We start from the raw sequence: 13498 nt of genomic DNA on the forward strand, positions 1-13498 counted from the left end.
CCCCCGGAAGCTGGCCATGGGCGAGCGGCTCTCCCATTGGTCAGAAGCGCGTGAGGGGGTGGGCCTTCACTGATTGGCCCCTAGACCATCAGGACGGGTCGGGCGGGGTTTTTCTGCCGAGGCGGGAACCCAAATGTCGTTTTGATTGGCAAGATTTGGGCCCAGGGGCGAGATTGATTCTGATTGGTCAAGCTACTGAGTTTCCGCGCGGGATTGGCTTGCAGAAAGACAAAGGCGGGACCAGGAGAGGAAGCTTTTGTAGTCGACGCTCAGAAACCTACGCGGCGACACTTGCAGGAGCTGCGGCTCTGTTGGTGAGTAATCTTGGGCGACGGCGGCCATCGACGCCAGGCCAGGGGAGCGTTTGCCTCCTGGGCCTTCTCGCGCCTCGCGTGGGGAAACTATCTTCCCGCTGCGCGAGGTTAGGGCGCTTCAGAGTCGTCTCTTTACTTAACTGGCTCCTACATCCGGGTTTTTCTCCTGGGCCGCCCTTTGAGCTCCTAGGCCAATGGGATTCGCCACTTAGGACGCCCCGCCTACTGGGTCACGTAGAGCATCTTGGGACTCGTAGTAGATCTCTAGAGATTTCCCTCTACCACGCGGGGACGAGAAGCGGGGTCCCGCTTTCGCTTTGTTTTCCGAGCTGTGCCGCTTTCCCGCCTCTCCTCACTTCCTCCTGGAAGTAAGATCCCTGAGCAGCCCGTTAAGCCCGCTTTGGGACAGAGGATTTGGAGAAACCCAGGGCTGAAGTTACCTTTTTTCCTTCTTTCAGCTCTACCTCGGCACCTCTCCATGGCAGTTCCCGAGACCCGCCCCAACCACACTATTTATATCAACAATCTCAACGAGAAGATCAAGAAGGATGGTGAGTTCTGGGGATAGTCCAGACTCCAGGTGACCTCGCAGGAGCCGGCCCCTTCTTCCATCCCCCGCATTCACGTCTCTTCCTTCACCTTCTCCAGCCAAACTGTCGGTTAATCCTTCAGCCTTTGCACACGCTGCTTCTTGTGTCTTTAATGCTCCTGCAGTCCATCTTACGCTCTGGCCATTAACCTGGTCACTGTGGTTCATCCCTGAACGTCTCAGCTCACAGGACTCCTCCGGGAACCCTTTGGCGTCCCCTTACCGCTCAGGTGCCTGCCCCTGACTTCCCATAGGCCCTGGACATGTCCCGCTCAAGCCCTGATTGTTCCGGGCTGTTACGGGGTTGTCTGCACTGATCTGGGAGCTCCGTGAGGGTAAGCCCTGGGATGGTCTTGGTCACGGTGGTATTCTCAGTGATCAGCCCACGATGAAGCCGTCTGATCTCCAAAAGGAGATGGAATTATAGTAACATCGCTAACACCATCATCAGGTACTGATATGTACATCTTTACTACTTTAAATTTTCCCAACAGCCCTTCAGGAAGGAGCTATAACACCTTTTTCTCAGATTAGGAACCAGACTCAGGGGTGATATGACTTGCCCAAGGCCACACCGCAAGATAAAGGGGTTGAGGCCACCAGCGTGGAATTTGGCTTAAGAAGTCGATTCTTGACATTAGATGTATTTTTTCCATTTCCTTTATCACCTTTATTGAATTTCATTTTCTGTATCTGAAAACTGAACAAAGTCCTGGTACTTTCCTTGCATGGACATTACATGGATTACCTGAGCCAAACATCATCTGTGCAGTGCTTCCTTATATGGTATCCAGTCGTTAGTAAGGGCTGGGTAAAATGTGTCTCTTATCCCCTTAAGAAAAATCTTGGGGGAGGGGGAATAAAAAAGAAAATTCTCAGGGAGAACCAAAGGAGTTTGCTGGGATTAGATTTTAGGTTGCCAATAAAGTTACCGTTGAAGAAAACCAGACAAGCCATGTAAGTCCCCTGTATGTGCTCTTAGAGCATGGTGCCCAGTGGGGCACCTGGACAGAGGCATTTGTTCCTTCTCATAGAAGAGGAGACATTTCAGGGGCGCCTGGGTGGCTCAGTGGGTTGGGGCCGCTGCCTTCGGCTCAGGTCATGATCCCGGCGTCCTGGGATCGAGCCGCGTCGGGCTCTCTGCTCAGCGGGGAGCCTGCTTCCTCCCTTATCTCTCTGCCTGCCTCTCTGCCTACTTGTGATCTGTCTGTCAAATAAATAAATAAAATCTTTAAAAAAAAAAAAAAAAAGAAGAGGAGACATTTCAGAGAAGACTTCCAGGTAGAGGAAGCTGTGTGTATGTTGTAGTGAGGGAGAAAAGTGTTCCGAACCTGGACCAACATGGGCAGATGTCTAACGGCCAAAGAGACCCTGGGGCATTCTGGAAATGACAACCAGTTTTGTGTGACTGAGGCTTGTGTCCAGGGAGGACCCTCCAGTGAGTAGTACACTGATGGTTCCTGGCCTCTTGTGGGCGGTGGGCTGTTAGACTTTGTCCTGAGGCCATCTGGGAGCCAGGCGAAGGACACAGTCTGGTGTGAGGGTGATGTATGGAGACTGAACTTGAGTGGGCAAGAGGGGAGAAAGGAGAGGCCTAGAGTCCAGGGGAGTGACTTTTTTTTTTAAAGATTTTATTTGACAGAAACAGCGAGAGAGGGAAAACAAGTGAAGGGAGTGGGAGAGGGAGAAGCAGGCTCCCCACCAAGCAAGGAGCCCAATGCTGGGCTCGATCCTAGGACTCTGGGATCAGGACCTGAGCCGAAGATACACGTGCAACCAGCTGAGCCATCCAGGCGCCCTGTCAAGTGTGGTCGTTTGTTAGATGCAGTGGTGTGGGGTTCAGATGGACTTGGATCCCGCTCTGTAGCTTCCCAGTACCTCCGGGGCTCTCGGGAGCCACTGATGAATCCTCTGAGTGCCTGTTTCCATTCAGTAAAATTAAGACCATTACCGTCGCTATCTCATGAAGTGGTTGTGAGAATTTGGTGAAGTTTTTTCCGTAAAACATATAATGGTATCTTTACTCACGCAAATGTTTTTGGGGACGGGTGGCCACTAAAGTCTGCAGAAAGTATTGCAGTAAGCAGATGGGAGGGGCTCGTGGTTAAGGATCACTAAACCAGTAAGCACATCTGAGGTCAGGAGGTGGGCAAGACTGCAAAGGAAAAGCAAGTAGGGTACGAGGAGTGGGGAGAGTGGCAACAGGGCACCTTTATTAAGACAGGATGGTTGGGGGAGGCCTCTGAAGTTGGAACACTGTTACTGAGACCTGGTTGACTAGAAGGAGACAGCTGTGGACACAACAGGAAAAAGGTTCTTGTGGTGGAGGCAGTAGTCTGGGCAAAGGTCCTGAGGCAGCGTCCGTGTCCTGGTCTGGGAAAGAAAGGGCTGTGAGGCCAGTGTGACTGGAAGTAGGGGAGTGGGGTGGAGTGTGGGGGGACCAGGTTGGAGAAGTTGGCCAGGGCTACCTCACCCAGGCCTGGGTCAAGGTGCCAGTGAGCGGGAAAAGCATGCTCACGTTTATTGAGCATTTGTCATGGGCCCTTTGTTACGTGGGCCTCCTGTTCTTCATCAAGCAGGAGGTACTGGTACCCTCCGTGCTCTCAGAGGAGCCCCCACAACTCACCCCAGTGTTCTTGGCTGCTGCTGGTACTGCTGGCTCTTGAGGGGATCCTGACCTGCGACATCGTGTCAGGTGGCTGATGGTTTTCCTTCTGGGCCTCACTCGGCTCTGAAAAAGGATCTCAGCCCCCAGGACAAGGTACCAAGACCTCCAGTCACCCATGGGCCTTCCCTTTCTCCCCCTGCAGAGCTGAAGAAGTCCCTCTATGCCATCTTCTCCCAGTTTGGCCAGATCCTGGATATCCTGGTTTCCCGAAGCCTGAAGATGCGGGGCCAGGCCTTTGTCATCTTCAAGGAGGTCAGCAGTGCCACCAACGCCCTGCGCTCCATGCAGGGTTTCCCCTTCTATGACAAGCCCATGGTGAGTGCTATGGCAGACTGGATGGGTCTGGACCTCTTGTCACCCGTAGTCTGGTCCCCTAAAGTCGGGAGTCTCTCTGGCTGTTTGTCAGCATTCACTGTTCTTTGTGCTGGGGCTGGCGGTGGGGTACCCAGTGACCGAGGGAGCCCCCAGCTCTGCCCTTGCAGACCCTGGGTGGTGACGACCCAGAGGAGTCAGGACCAGGATAGGGGAAGTGCACAGATCTTGGGGAGCTTAGGGGAGGCACCTGACCCTGTCTGGGGGTCCAGAGAAGGCTTTCTAGATGGGAGGCTCAAAGGAGAAGGACTAGCTAGGGAAGGCGGGGGAAAAGGTGTTAGATAACCGGGAGCATCTGCAGTCGAGGAAGTGGGTCAAGTTGGTTTGGCTGGAGAGAAGGGTGAGCATGGGGTGGGGGTGCTGGGGAGCCATGGAAGTGTTTAGGGAGATGCCTCTGGCTGTTGAGGAGCGTGGATTAGAAGCCAGAGTTTTGGGGAGACGGCATGTGCAGGAGCTCCAGCCCCGACCAGGTAGGGGCCGTGAATGGGTAGAAACGGGTGGGTTGGGGTTCAAGAGACCATGTAGACAGCCAGGGGGCTGCATTCTGGAAGGTGGAGAATGGCTTAAAGTGCCTGCCCTGTACTAGTGTTCCTGTTGGATCATTGGCAGCCATCTTTTGTTCTTGGGCCTTTTCCCTTATCCTCTATCATCTGAGTTTCACCTGATGGGAACATGCCTCCTTGAACCAACTCCCCTGGGGAGGGAACAGAAAATGCTCTTATGTCCAGGTCCCAGGTGGGTCACTTCCTGTGGAAGACAGTGGGCCCCGGGAGCGGTGAGGTAGCCGGGAACTCTCTCTTCTGTGTGGATGGGGCACTGATTTGCCTGCTGTCACCTCTGGGCATGAGCCCAGATTTGCACCATCTTAAATGGTTTTTCTGGGGCAGCTGGGAATTCGCTCTTAAAGTATAAAGACCATAATGTTATTGGGTCAGTCCTCCTCCCCTGCTCCCCAGATCACTGCTCAGAGCATTTCAGACACTTTTTTTTTTTTTTTAAGATTTTATTTATTTATTTGACAAATAGAGATCACAAGTAGGCAGAGAGGGAGGCAGAGAGAGAGGAAGGGAAGCAGGCTCCCTGCTGAGCAGAGAGCCCGATGCGATGCGGGGCTCCATCCCAGGACCCTGGGATCATGACCTGAGCTGAAGGCAGAGGCTTTAACCTACTGAGCCACCCAGGTGCCCCCTGGGAGTAGAGTTCTGTCCAGGAGTGTCAAGCCAGCCTGGCCTTCGGAACCTTCGCAGCGGCCTGCTTCTTCCTCCTCCCCCATGGCTTTCCTGGTCTCTGCTTGGACGCCTGCTCCCCACAGGCTCTTCTCTACATGCTGCCCCAGGGCTGCCTGCAGCACACCAGTGAAATCTGCTCTCTCCCTCCCTCCCTTTCTACACCAGTGTCACTTCACTGAGGCCTCTCTTAGCCACACTCTGAAATTTTTGATTCGTATCTTTTTTTTTTTTTTTTTTTAAGTAGGCTCCATGCCCAACCTGGGGCTTGAACTCACAACCCTGAGATTGAGAGTCACAGGCTCTGAGCCGGACACTTTTTAATCTTTTTCTTCATGTCTTTCTCAGTATAGCATGAGGGCGGGGCCTTTGCCTTATGGGCTCCTTGCTGTACCCCCAGAGTAGAGGGTCTCCATAATCTGCTGAGAATGAGCTTTAGCCTGCGGGTGTAAACTTTTTTTTTTTTTTTAAGGTTTTATTTATTTGACAGAGACACCGTGAGAGAGGGAACACAAGCAGGGGGAGTGAGAGAGGGTGAAGCAGGCTTCCCGCCGAGCAGGGAGCCTGATGTGGGGCTTGATCCCAGGACTCTGGGATCATGACCCAAGCCAAAGACAGATGCTTAACAACTGAGTCACCCAAGTACCTCTGGAGGTCTGATTCCCCCCATAATGTTCCTGTCCTGGCCCTGTTTCCTCAGGTTTCTGCCTTTGGCCCAATGCTCAGGACTGTCCCATCTTCCTTCAAAATCCCAGCAACCCACTCACTGTGTGCCAGCTACTGTTTCAAGCACTTAAACTCATTCAGGCCTTACGGTCATCTTTTCAAGTGGGAAATCTCCACAGTCCCCATTTTACAGATGAGAATGTTGAGGCCATGCGATTTCCATAACCGTACTCACTGAGCTGCTGGTAAAGGTCTGCTTTTTTTTTTTTTTTTTAAGATTTTATTTATTTATTTGACAGACAGAGATCACAAGCAGGCAGAGAGAGAGAGAGGAGGAAGCAGGCTCCCCGCTGAACAGAGAGCCTGATGCGGGGCTCGATCCCAGGACCCTGGGATCATGACCTGAGCCGAAGGCAGAGGCTTTAACCCACTGAGCCACCCAGGCGCCCCTAAAGGTCTGCTTTTGCACCCAGGCAATTTGGCCTTGAGATTGACACTCTTCACCCTTCTGCTCTCTGTTTGGCAGCGCATTCAGTATGCAAAGACTGACTCGGATATCATTGCTAAGATGAAGGGCACCTTTGTGGAGCGGGACCGCAAGCGGGAGAAGAGGAAGCCCAAGAGCCAGGAGACCCCAGCAGCCAAGAAGGCCGTGCAGGGTGGGGCAGCTGCCCCGGTGGTGGGGGCTGTCCAGGGGCCTGTTCCGGTAAGCCAGGGCCAAGAGATGCTGCCCTCTCTCCATCAGGCCTGCCTTAGCCTTATGGCCTGGCATGTGGGCACAGTCAGGGCAGGGAGGACTCCCCTTGGGGTTCTGGCTCCCTCCCTTTCCATTTCCTTCTAGAACTTGTTCGCCTCTCATTGAGGGATAGCACAGCTGGGTGATGTCTGCACTTGGAAGTGCCTCCATGCTTGTCTGACTGTTTTGCAGAAGCTTGCTTTCTCTTGTGTGTCTGTCCCTTAGTTTCTTTCTCTCCTTGACCTTGATCTTGTTGTCTGTGTCTTAATGTCTATGCAGAAAAGCGAGAGGAAGCCACGAACTAACTTTTTTGGATTAATGTTGAATTTAATTTAGCAGGCTCGCCAGAGAGGAGGTCAGTGTGGAAGAAATCAGTTTTATTTCTCTGTGCTAGCAACAAACAAGTAGACTCCAAATTTGAAAATACCTCAGGATTAAATCTAACGAAAGGTGTGCAGAAACCACCCACTAAAAGTATAGAACATCACTGAGAGAAGTGGGAGGTGAGCTCAGCAACTGGATGGGAGACTCAAAACTTAAGATGCCAGTCCTCCAGATTGGTCTAACACGCAACACAAATCCAGTCAAAAACGCCAGCAGGAATTTGGGGGGCATTGGCGGTCCATTTCCACAGGTGTGCGGAGAGGCAAGGCAAGGCGGGAGAGGAGAATGAAATGGGGTGGGGGGTCCGGCACTGTAGTCATCAAGGTAATGTGACATTAGGGACGAAGATGGACCAGGTTGCAGAAGAGGGTCCAGAAAAGGTCCACACGGACTTTCTCAGCCGGTGAAGGCTCCAGCAAAATCCAGTGGTAAACGGCCTTTTTTTTCCCCCTAATAAACAGTGCTGGACCAATTGGTCCATATTTATGAGGCAAAGTATTAGTCTTACCTCAGCTCTGAAAGTTAATTTGAGATGAGTCATAGACCTCAGTGTGACAGCTAAAACAATAAAGCTTCTAGAAGGAAACAGGAAAATCTCTTCATGATCTTCGTGAGGGCCCGAGAAGTAGAAACATCCTGTTTTCTAAACAGAATGGAGAAAAGCACAAGATACTTCAGAAAAGTCTTCTCCTTCCTTTGGGGTCTCCACGTTGGGTGTGCTGCTTGGGTCACACACTGTCCGGCTTTCGCCGATGCCGGCTCTGACCCACTCCCCTCTTCTGCACCCAGCTTTTTGTCCACCTTTGAGTCCTCAGCTGTGGTTCCCGCTCCGGTCGCCCCGTCTCCTCTGGGGGTCGGTGTTGTGCTCCCTCGGGCTGGCTCCCTTCTCCCCACCACACCTCCCGTCTCTCTCAGCATCTGCCCTGCCCAGCCCCTCCCGCTCTGCCTTCCACTGTTGTTCCTCTCTCTGCAGGTGTCTTCCCCCACCCAAGTGAGTTTTTGTAAGGAAAAGTATAGCCTGTGCTCATGTAGGTTTGGGTCCATCCATTTTCCTTCCGGTGACCTTTGTCTCCGTGGGTGCCTTGGGCTCTCTCCTTGCGTCTTTCACACCCTGGGTCTCCCGACGCGCTCCGGTCCTCTCTGCCTCCTGCTGACGTCACACCCGCCCCGCTCAGCCCTGCCATCCTCTCTCCGCAGGGCATGCCCCCGATGACCCAGGCGCCCCGCATCATGCACCACATGCCTGGCCAGCCTCCCTACATGCCACCTCCGGGCATGATCCCGCCCCCAGGCCTGGCTCCCGGCCAGATCCCGCCAGGGGCCCTGCCCCCACAGCAGCTTATGCCGGGCCAGATGCCGCCTGCCCAGCCTGTAAGTGTCTCCTTCTCCTGGGTGTCATAAATAGCTGGGATGTGCGAAGGGAAAGGGACAGGGACAGGTGGGGGCTCGGTTACGGGGGTGGAGCTTCGGGTGGTTAGGGTGAGGCTGGAGGGGCGACCAGAACCTAGTCAGACTCGGTGAACTGCGGAGAGCCCGCCGATGGCTACAGCAGTGCTCTTTGTGACTTGTATCCTGGTGGGGGCAAGGCGGTATAGACAGGCAACCTCAGGGATGTCAGGTGAAGGGCCCAGAAAGAATTCAAGCAGGGCGGGGCTGGGAGACCGAACAGCAGTAGGTCCCCCACTAGACTCATGGCTCTGTCACTCCCTTGCAGCTTTCAGAAAACCCACCAAATCACATCTTATTCCTCACCAACTTGCCCGAGGAGACCAACGAGCTCATGCTGTCCATGCTTTTCAACCAGTAAGTGGGGCCGGCTGCTGGGCAGGGGCCAGAGGGCGATGGCCAGGAGATGGCACTATGTCCAGGCTGGTGGTGTCCTGAGCCTGCTTGGGATTTGCAGACAGGACAGTGACTGGAGGCCTAAAATGTGGAAACTGAGGGCAGGCCCATAGCCAAGGAGGTGCGGTAGTGGCAAGCCTAGGGTGTAGCAGTGCGGAACCTTCTTTGACTTCGTGAGGGGTGGGGGAACCCCTGGGCCGCCTCTTTCCAGTCTCTAAATCAGAAAAATGGTAGGTGCATATAAAATAACGGTGAGGTGGTAACTAGCAGATGGAAGGTTTTATTTATTTGAGAGAGAGAGAGAGAGATCACGAGGCAGGGGAGGGTCAGAGGGAGAAGCAGACTCCCTGCTGAGCAGGGAGCCCGATCCTGGGATTCCAGGATCATGACCTGAGCCGAAGGCAGATGCTTACCCCACTGAGCCCCCCAGGCGCCCCCTAAAGATACTCTTAAGACAAGTCCCAAGGGGTGTGGATGGATCTCATTCCTCTGGCTGCTGAGGAGTTGGGGAGTTGGAGGCAGCCCCGGGAGATGGCAGAGGTCAGACGTGCTCCTCGGCTGTGGTCTACTGTGGAGCAGTCGGAGGAACAGAGCAGCACGGGTCGTTCTCTGTAACGGTGCCGACAGGGAATTTTGTGAAACTCCGTAAGACAGAAAAAACAGTATCACACGTATATCCTTCTGTAAAACAATACATACTTTGTAAGAACAGCGGCAGAAGAAAGCGTACCCAGCAAGCGGGAGGATAGTTGCCCAATGGGGAAGGAAGTTAGGGAAGAGAACGGGGAAATGAGAGAAACAGCGGATCGTAAAAAGGGTAGTGTTTATTCCCGGAACAGGGTGGGTAGGTTATGATTGGGGAAGGACATGGGGGGGGCAGTGTCCTGTTTCTTTTTCTTAATTTTTTAAAAATTTATTTTTATTTTTAAAAGATTTTGAGACAGAGAGAGAGCCCAAGCAGGGGGAAGGGCAGAGGGAGAAGCAAGCACCCTGCTGAGCAGGGAGCCCAATCTGGGGCTCGATCCCAGGACCACGGAATTATGAGCTGCGCTGAAGGCAGACGCTTAACTCATTAAGTGTTCTGTTTCTTTTTCTTTCTTTTTTTTTTTTTTTAAGATTTTATTTTATTTTTTTTAAAGATTTTATTTACTTATTTGTTTGACAGAGAGAGAGATCACAAGGAGGCAGAGAGGCAGGCAGAGAGAGGAAGGGAATCAGGCTCCCTGCCGAGCAGAGAGCCTGATGTGGGGCTCGATCCCAGGACCCTGGGATCATGACCTGAGCCGAAGGCAGAGGCTTTAACCCACTGAGCCACCTAGGCACCCCGTGTCCTATTTCTTGATCTGAGTTGTAGGTTACAAAGGCATAGGTGTTCACCTTAAAATATTTCCTTAAATGACGTGTTTGTCTTGCGTGAACTTGTTTCTGTTGAGGTTCCTCTACTTCGCACCGTGTGCATCTGGGGCTGGATTATCATCGCACGTGGTGCATTATGGGATGTTCAGCAGCATCCCTGGCCTCTACGCTCCCAATGCCAGAACATTCAGGAGAGATGCTGAGTCTGGCTCCCTGAGATCTATTCCCTTCTTTCAGGTTCCCTGGCTTCAAGGAGGTCCGACTGGTCCCCGGGCGGCATGACATTGCCTTTGTGGAGTTTGACAATGAGGTCCAGGCAGGGGCTGCTCGGGACGCACTCCAGGGTTTCAAGATCACCCAGAACAATGCCATGAAGATCTCCTTTGCCAAGAAGTAGCACCTTTTCCCCCTGCCTGCCCCTGCCCCCTGTTCTGGGGCCACCCCTTCCCCCCCTTGGCTCAGCCCCCTGAAGGTAAGTCCCCCTTGGGGGCCTTCTCAGAGCCGTGTGTGAGTGAGTGGTCGCCACACAGCATTGTACCCAGAGTCTGTCCCCAGACATTGCACCTGGCGCTGTTAGGCCGGAATTAAAGTGGTTTTTTGAGGTTTGGTTTTTCACAACCATTTGTCGTTTTTATTTTCTTATGCTCTGTGCCTTCTTTTCTTGCACATCAGAATATTCTGGGTGTTTGGACCTCTTAGCATGTTGGGGTTTGCAACCCTGGGGAAACACAGAACAGTGTAGTAACTTTGTCTAAGCTTAAGGCATCTTTATCAGTTTGGAAAAATTCCTCTTTTGTTTCCTTTCAGCATTCAGAGCAGGAAATGGAAACCCCGGCTGCCATGTACAGTTGGGCAGGTCGTGTACTATGCAAGGATGCCACCTAAATTTAAGGGCACACTATTCATTTTGTAGATTTGTATGTTTTTTTTCTAACATGATAAGAGTGTCAAGAAAGAGGTTTTTCTATGCCTTTTTGAATCTTCAGAAAGAATGCCTCTGTCATAGTGACAGGCCCCAGAAACCATGCTGGATACTTCAGGAAAAAAAGGAAGGGAACCGGATGCTCAGGAACTCATTGGAAGGCTAGAAGGAGGGGTAGCCTGGGTTTGAGACACTTGAGTTGAGGTTTGCAGTCTCTGATTGAGCTGCAGTGCGGCCTTCAGGAAGGAGTGGAAGTGCCCTTCCCACATGGGAAGCCACTGACCAGGCACAAAGGGTGTGGCCACTTCAAACAGCGCTAATCTTCCCTGCTGGCCATCTGCCATCCAGGAGCCTTGAGCAGGTGGCTGAACCACACCCTCCAGGCCCCTGGCTGCAGGGAAGTCTAGGAAAAGGAATTTCTGATTGGACAGTCACATAACCCAGCTGAAGCTATGGGTAAGAAGGGAGGTCAAAGGAGGGACCTTCTTCAGCAGTCTGTTACACACCTCATCTGGAAAAAATAAATTTTTTAAAGATTTTATTTATTTTTTTGAGAGAGAGAGAATGGGGAGAGGGCACAGAGGGAGAGGGACAAGCACACTCCCAGCTGAGCAGGGAGCCCGACTTGGGGGTTGATCTCAGGGTCCTGAGATCAGGAGCTAAATGAAATCAGACGCTTAACGAGACACCCCTGGCAATTTTTTTAGTGGACTAAAAAATACACACATGTGTTTAAGACTCTCACGCCATGCACATAGAAAAACGAGATCATTTGCCAGTAGAAAATTGACCATAGAAATGAGTATCTGAAGCCAGTGTTCAGTACTGTCTGGTCATCGTCTGTGGAGGCTCTAATCCCAAGCTTGCTCCTGTTCTGTCTGCTCTTTTCCATTAAAGAGGAACATCAGCATTTGCAGTGATAAAGACTTACAGCACCAAATACAGTCTCTCTCCTTTAGGATCTCAAAGACTGAAGGGAGAAGGGAATTGTTGTCTCCACTAAGAGGCAAGTCTTTATTGCCGATGGCAAATGGAAACATCTCACCCACCACACTGGCAACCACAGGTTCTGTGGTCAGTAGATCCTGGTTTTTATTGTCTGCCCGGTGCACTCCCTAGCTGTTCCCCAGGAGCAGTGGATGTCCCGACTCCAAGCTTCATTTTCTTCTCGCGTAAGGGAAGAGTTCCTGTATGTTAGTACTTCGGTACTTAGTGTTGGTACATGCCGCTACCCCAAACACACACCCACTGCTGCCAGGCACTCAGGAAACACTATAAACTCGGCAAAGACTTGCCGAGGACCTACCGTTCTTGGCACAGGACACAGTGGTGAATGAAATACACAAGCCAACTGCAAATACTATGTTCTGATAAGACAGCTGGGGTGGTAGGGCTGGAAATAGTCCCAGGTGATCAAGGAAGGCCAATCATTGGATGTGACTTCGGAGCATAGCAGTTTCTCCTGTCCATGGTGGCGGTGCTGGGTATTGGAGGGCATAGAGATGGCTGAGGTCCAGGCTCTGACCTTGATGAATTCTGCCCCACTCCCAAGCCCAATTTACTTCCCCCTCACAAAAGTTTGGACTTGGGGCCAAAGGTAAGAATGCTCGAGGACGGGAGATGCCACCCAGGAGAATGACCTGGGCACGGAGATCTATTGGAAAGTTTTAGAGGTTGAGCCTTGAGTTCGGACCCCCCTCCCCCCACTTTCTCCTGACCTTGGACAACGGACAGCTCCACAGCTCCACACTGACGGGTGTGGGCCTGGAGCCAGATCTGGCCTCTCTGCTTCTGGCTCTAACCTTGAGCAAGTTTCTGAAGGCTCTCCCTGCCATTTCCATGGCGAGGGGTTATAACACCCCTCTTAAGGTGATGCAGAGTGTCCATTTGAGTTAATAAAAATTATGTGCTGAGTACTCTGAATGACTTTGCTTTCCTGATCCCCATTTTAAAGAGGAGTAGGCGAGGCTCTCAGAAAAATTGCTTAGCCCAGGTCATCCAGTCAGGAAGTGCCTTGGGAAGATAAATAGTGATTATGGGAGGGCATTACTAGCCTTAAGACCCAGCATAAAATACTTGGTCCTTGAGGGTGGGGTCTATTTCTGGCGATCAAAAGGCTGCCTTGTTCTGTCCTCAAGCACAGGAAATTCCAAGGTAGTTTTCTGTACTAGCTCCCTGTTTCTGTTCGTGGAAGGGGCCCAGGTACCCAAGCAGCCTCAAGAAAAGATGGAATTGAATATCTCAACCTGTATTGTTGAGGGGTGGGGGGCGGCTGGCACTTGGAGTGGCCTGGGCTGCTTTGGGCCTATCTGGGCATTTCCCTGGGCAGGCAGCCCTCACCCTATCCTTGAAATGGTTCTGGCTGGGTAGCAGCCTCTCCGTGTTGTGGGCGAAATTTGGGACTGGTTAAGGGCGGAGACAGC

At 52.2% G+C, this 13498-nt stretch overlaps 1 protein-coding gene across 2 annotated transcripts; it reads left to right on the plus strand.

Annotated features, from left to right (window-relative positions):
- Window positions 1-242: 242 nt before the first annotated feature.
- SNRPA (small nuclear ribonucleoprotein polypeptide A) lies at window positions 243-10773 on the plus strand. Of its 2 annotated transcripts, none has more exons than XM_080829055.1 (7): window positions 243-314; window positions 773-865; window positions 3714-3886; window positions 6362-6541; window positions 8153-8326; window positions 8670-8758; window positions 10391-10773. In XM_080829055.1, the coding sequence occupies exons 2-7, from the start codon at window positions 793-795 to the stop codon at window positions 10548-10550; spliced, it is 849 nt and encodes a 282-aa protein (XP_080685181.1). In that variant the 5' UTR covers window positions 243-314; window positions 773-792; the 3' UTR covers window positions 10551-10773. The 2 variants fall into 2 exon arrangements, with proteins under 2 accessions (XP_080685181.1, XP_080685182.1); XM_080829056.1 differs by lacking the exon at window positions 243-314 and adding an exon at window positions 587-682.
- The last annotated feature ends 2725 nt before the right edge of the window (window positions 10774-13498 follow it).

The sequence above is a fragment of the Martes martes genome (genome assembly GCF_963455335.1).
Source record: "Martes martes genome assembly, chromosome: 17".
NCBI lineage: Eukaryota > Metazoa > Chordata > Mammalia > Carnivora > Mustelidae > Martes > Martes martes.

Bases quoted from the DNA above. Each gene is read 5' to 3' on its own strand.
- SNRPA (XM_080829055.1), top strand. From the start codon at position 793: ATGGCAGTTCCCGAGACCCGCCCCAACCACACTATTTATATCAACAAT. The intron at 6,542-8,152 runs GTAAGCCAGGGC...CTCTCTCCGCAG, and splicing joins CTGTCCAGGGGCCTGTTCCG to GGCATGCCCCCGATGACCCA. The intron at 8,327-8,669 runs GTAAGTGTCTCC...ACTCCCTTGCAG, and splicing joins AGATGCCGCCTGCCCAGCCT to CTTTCAGAAAACCCACCAAA.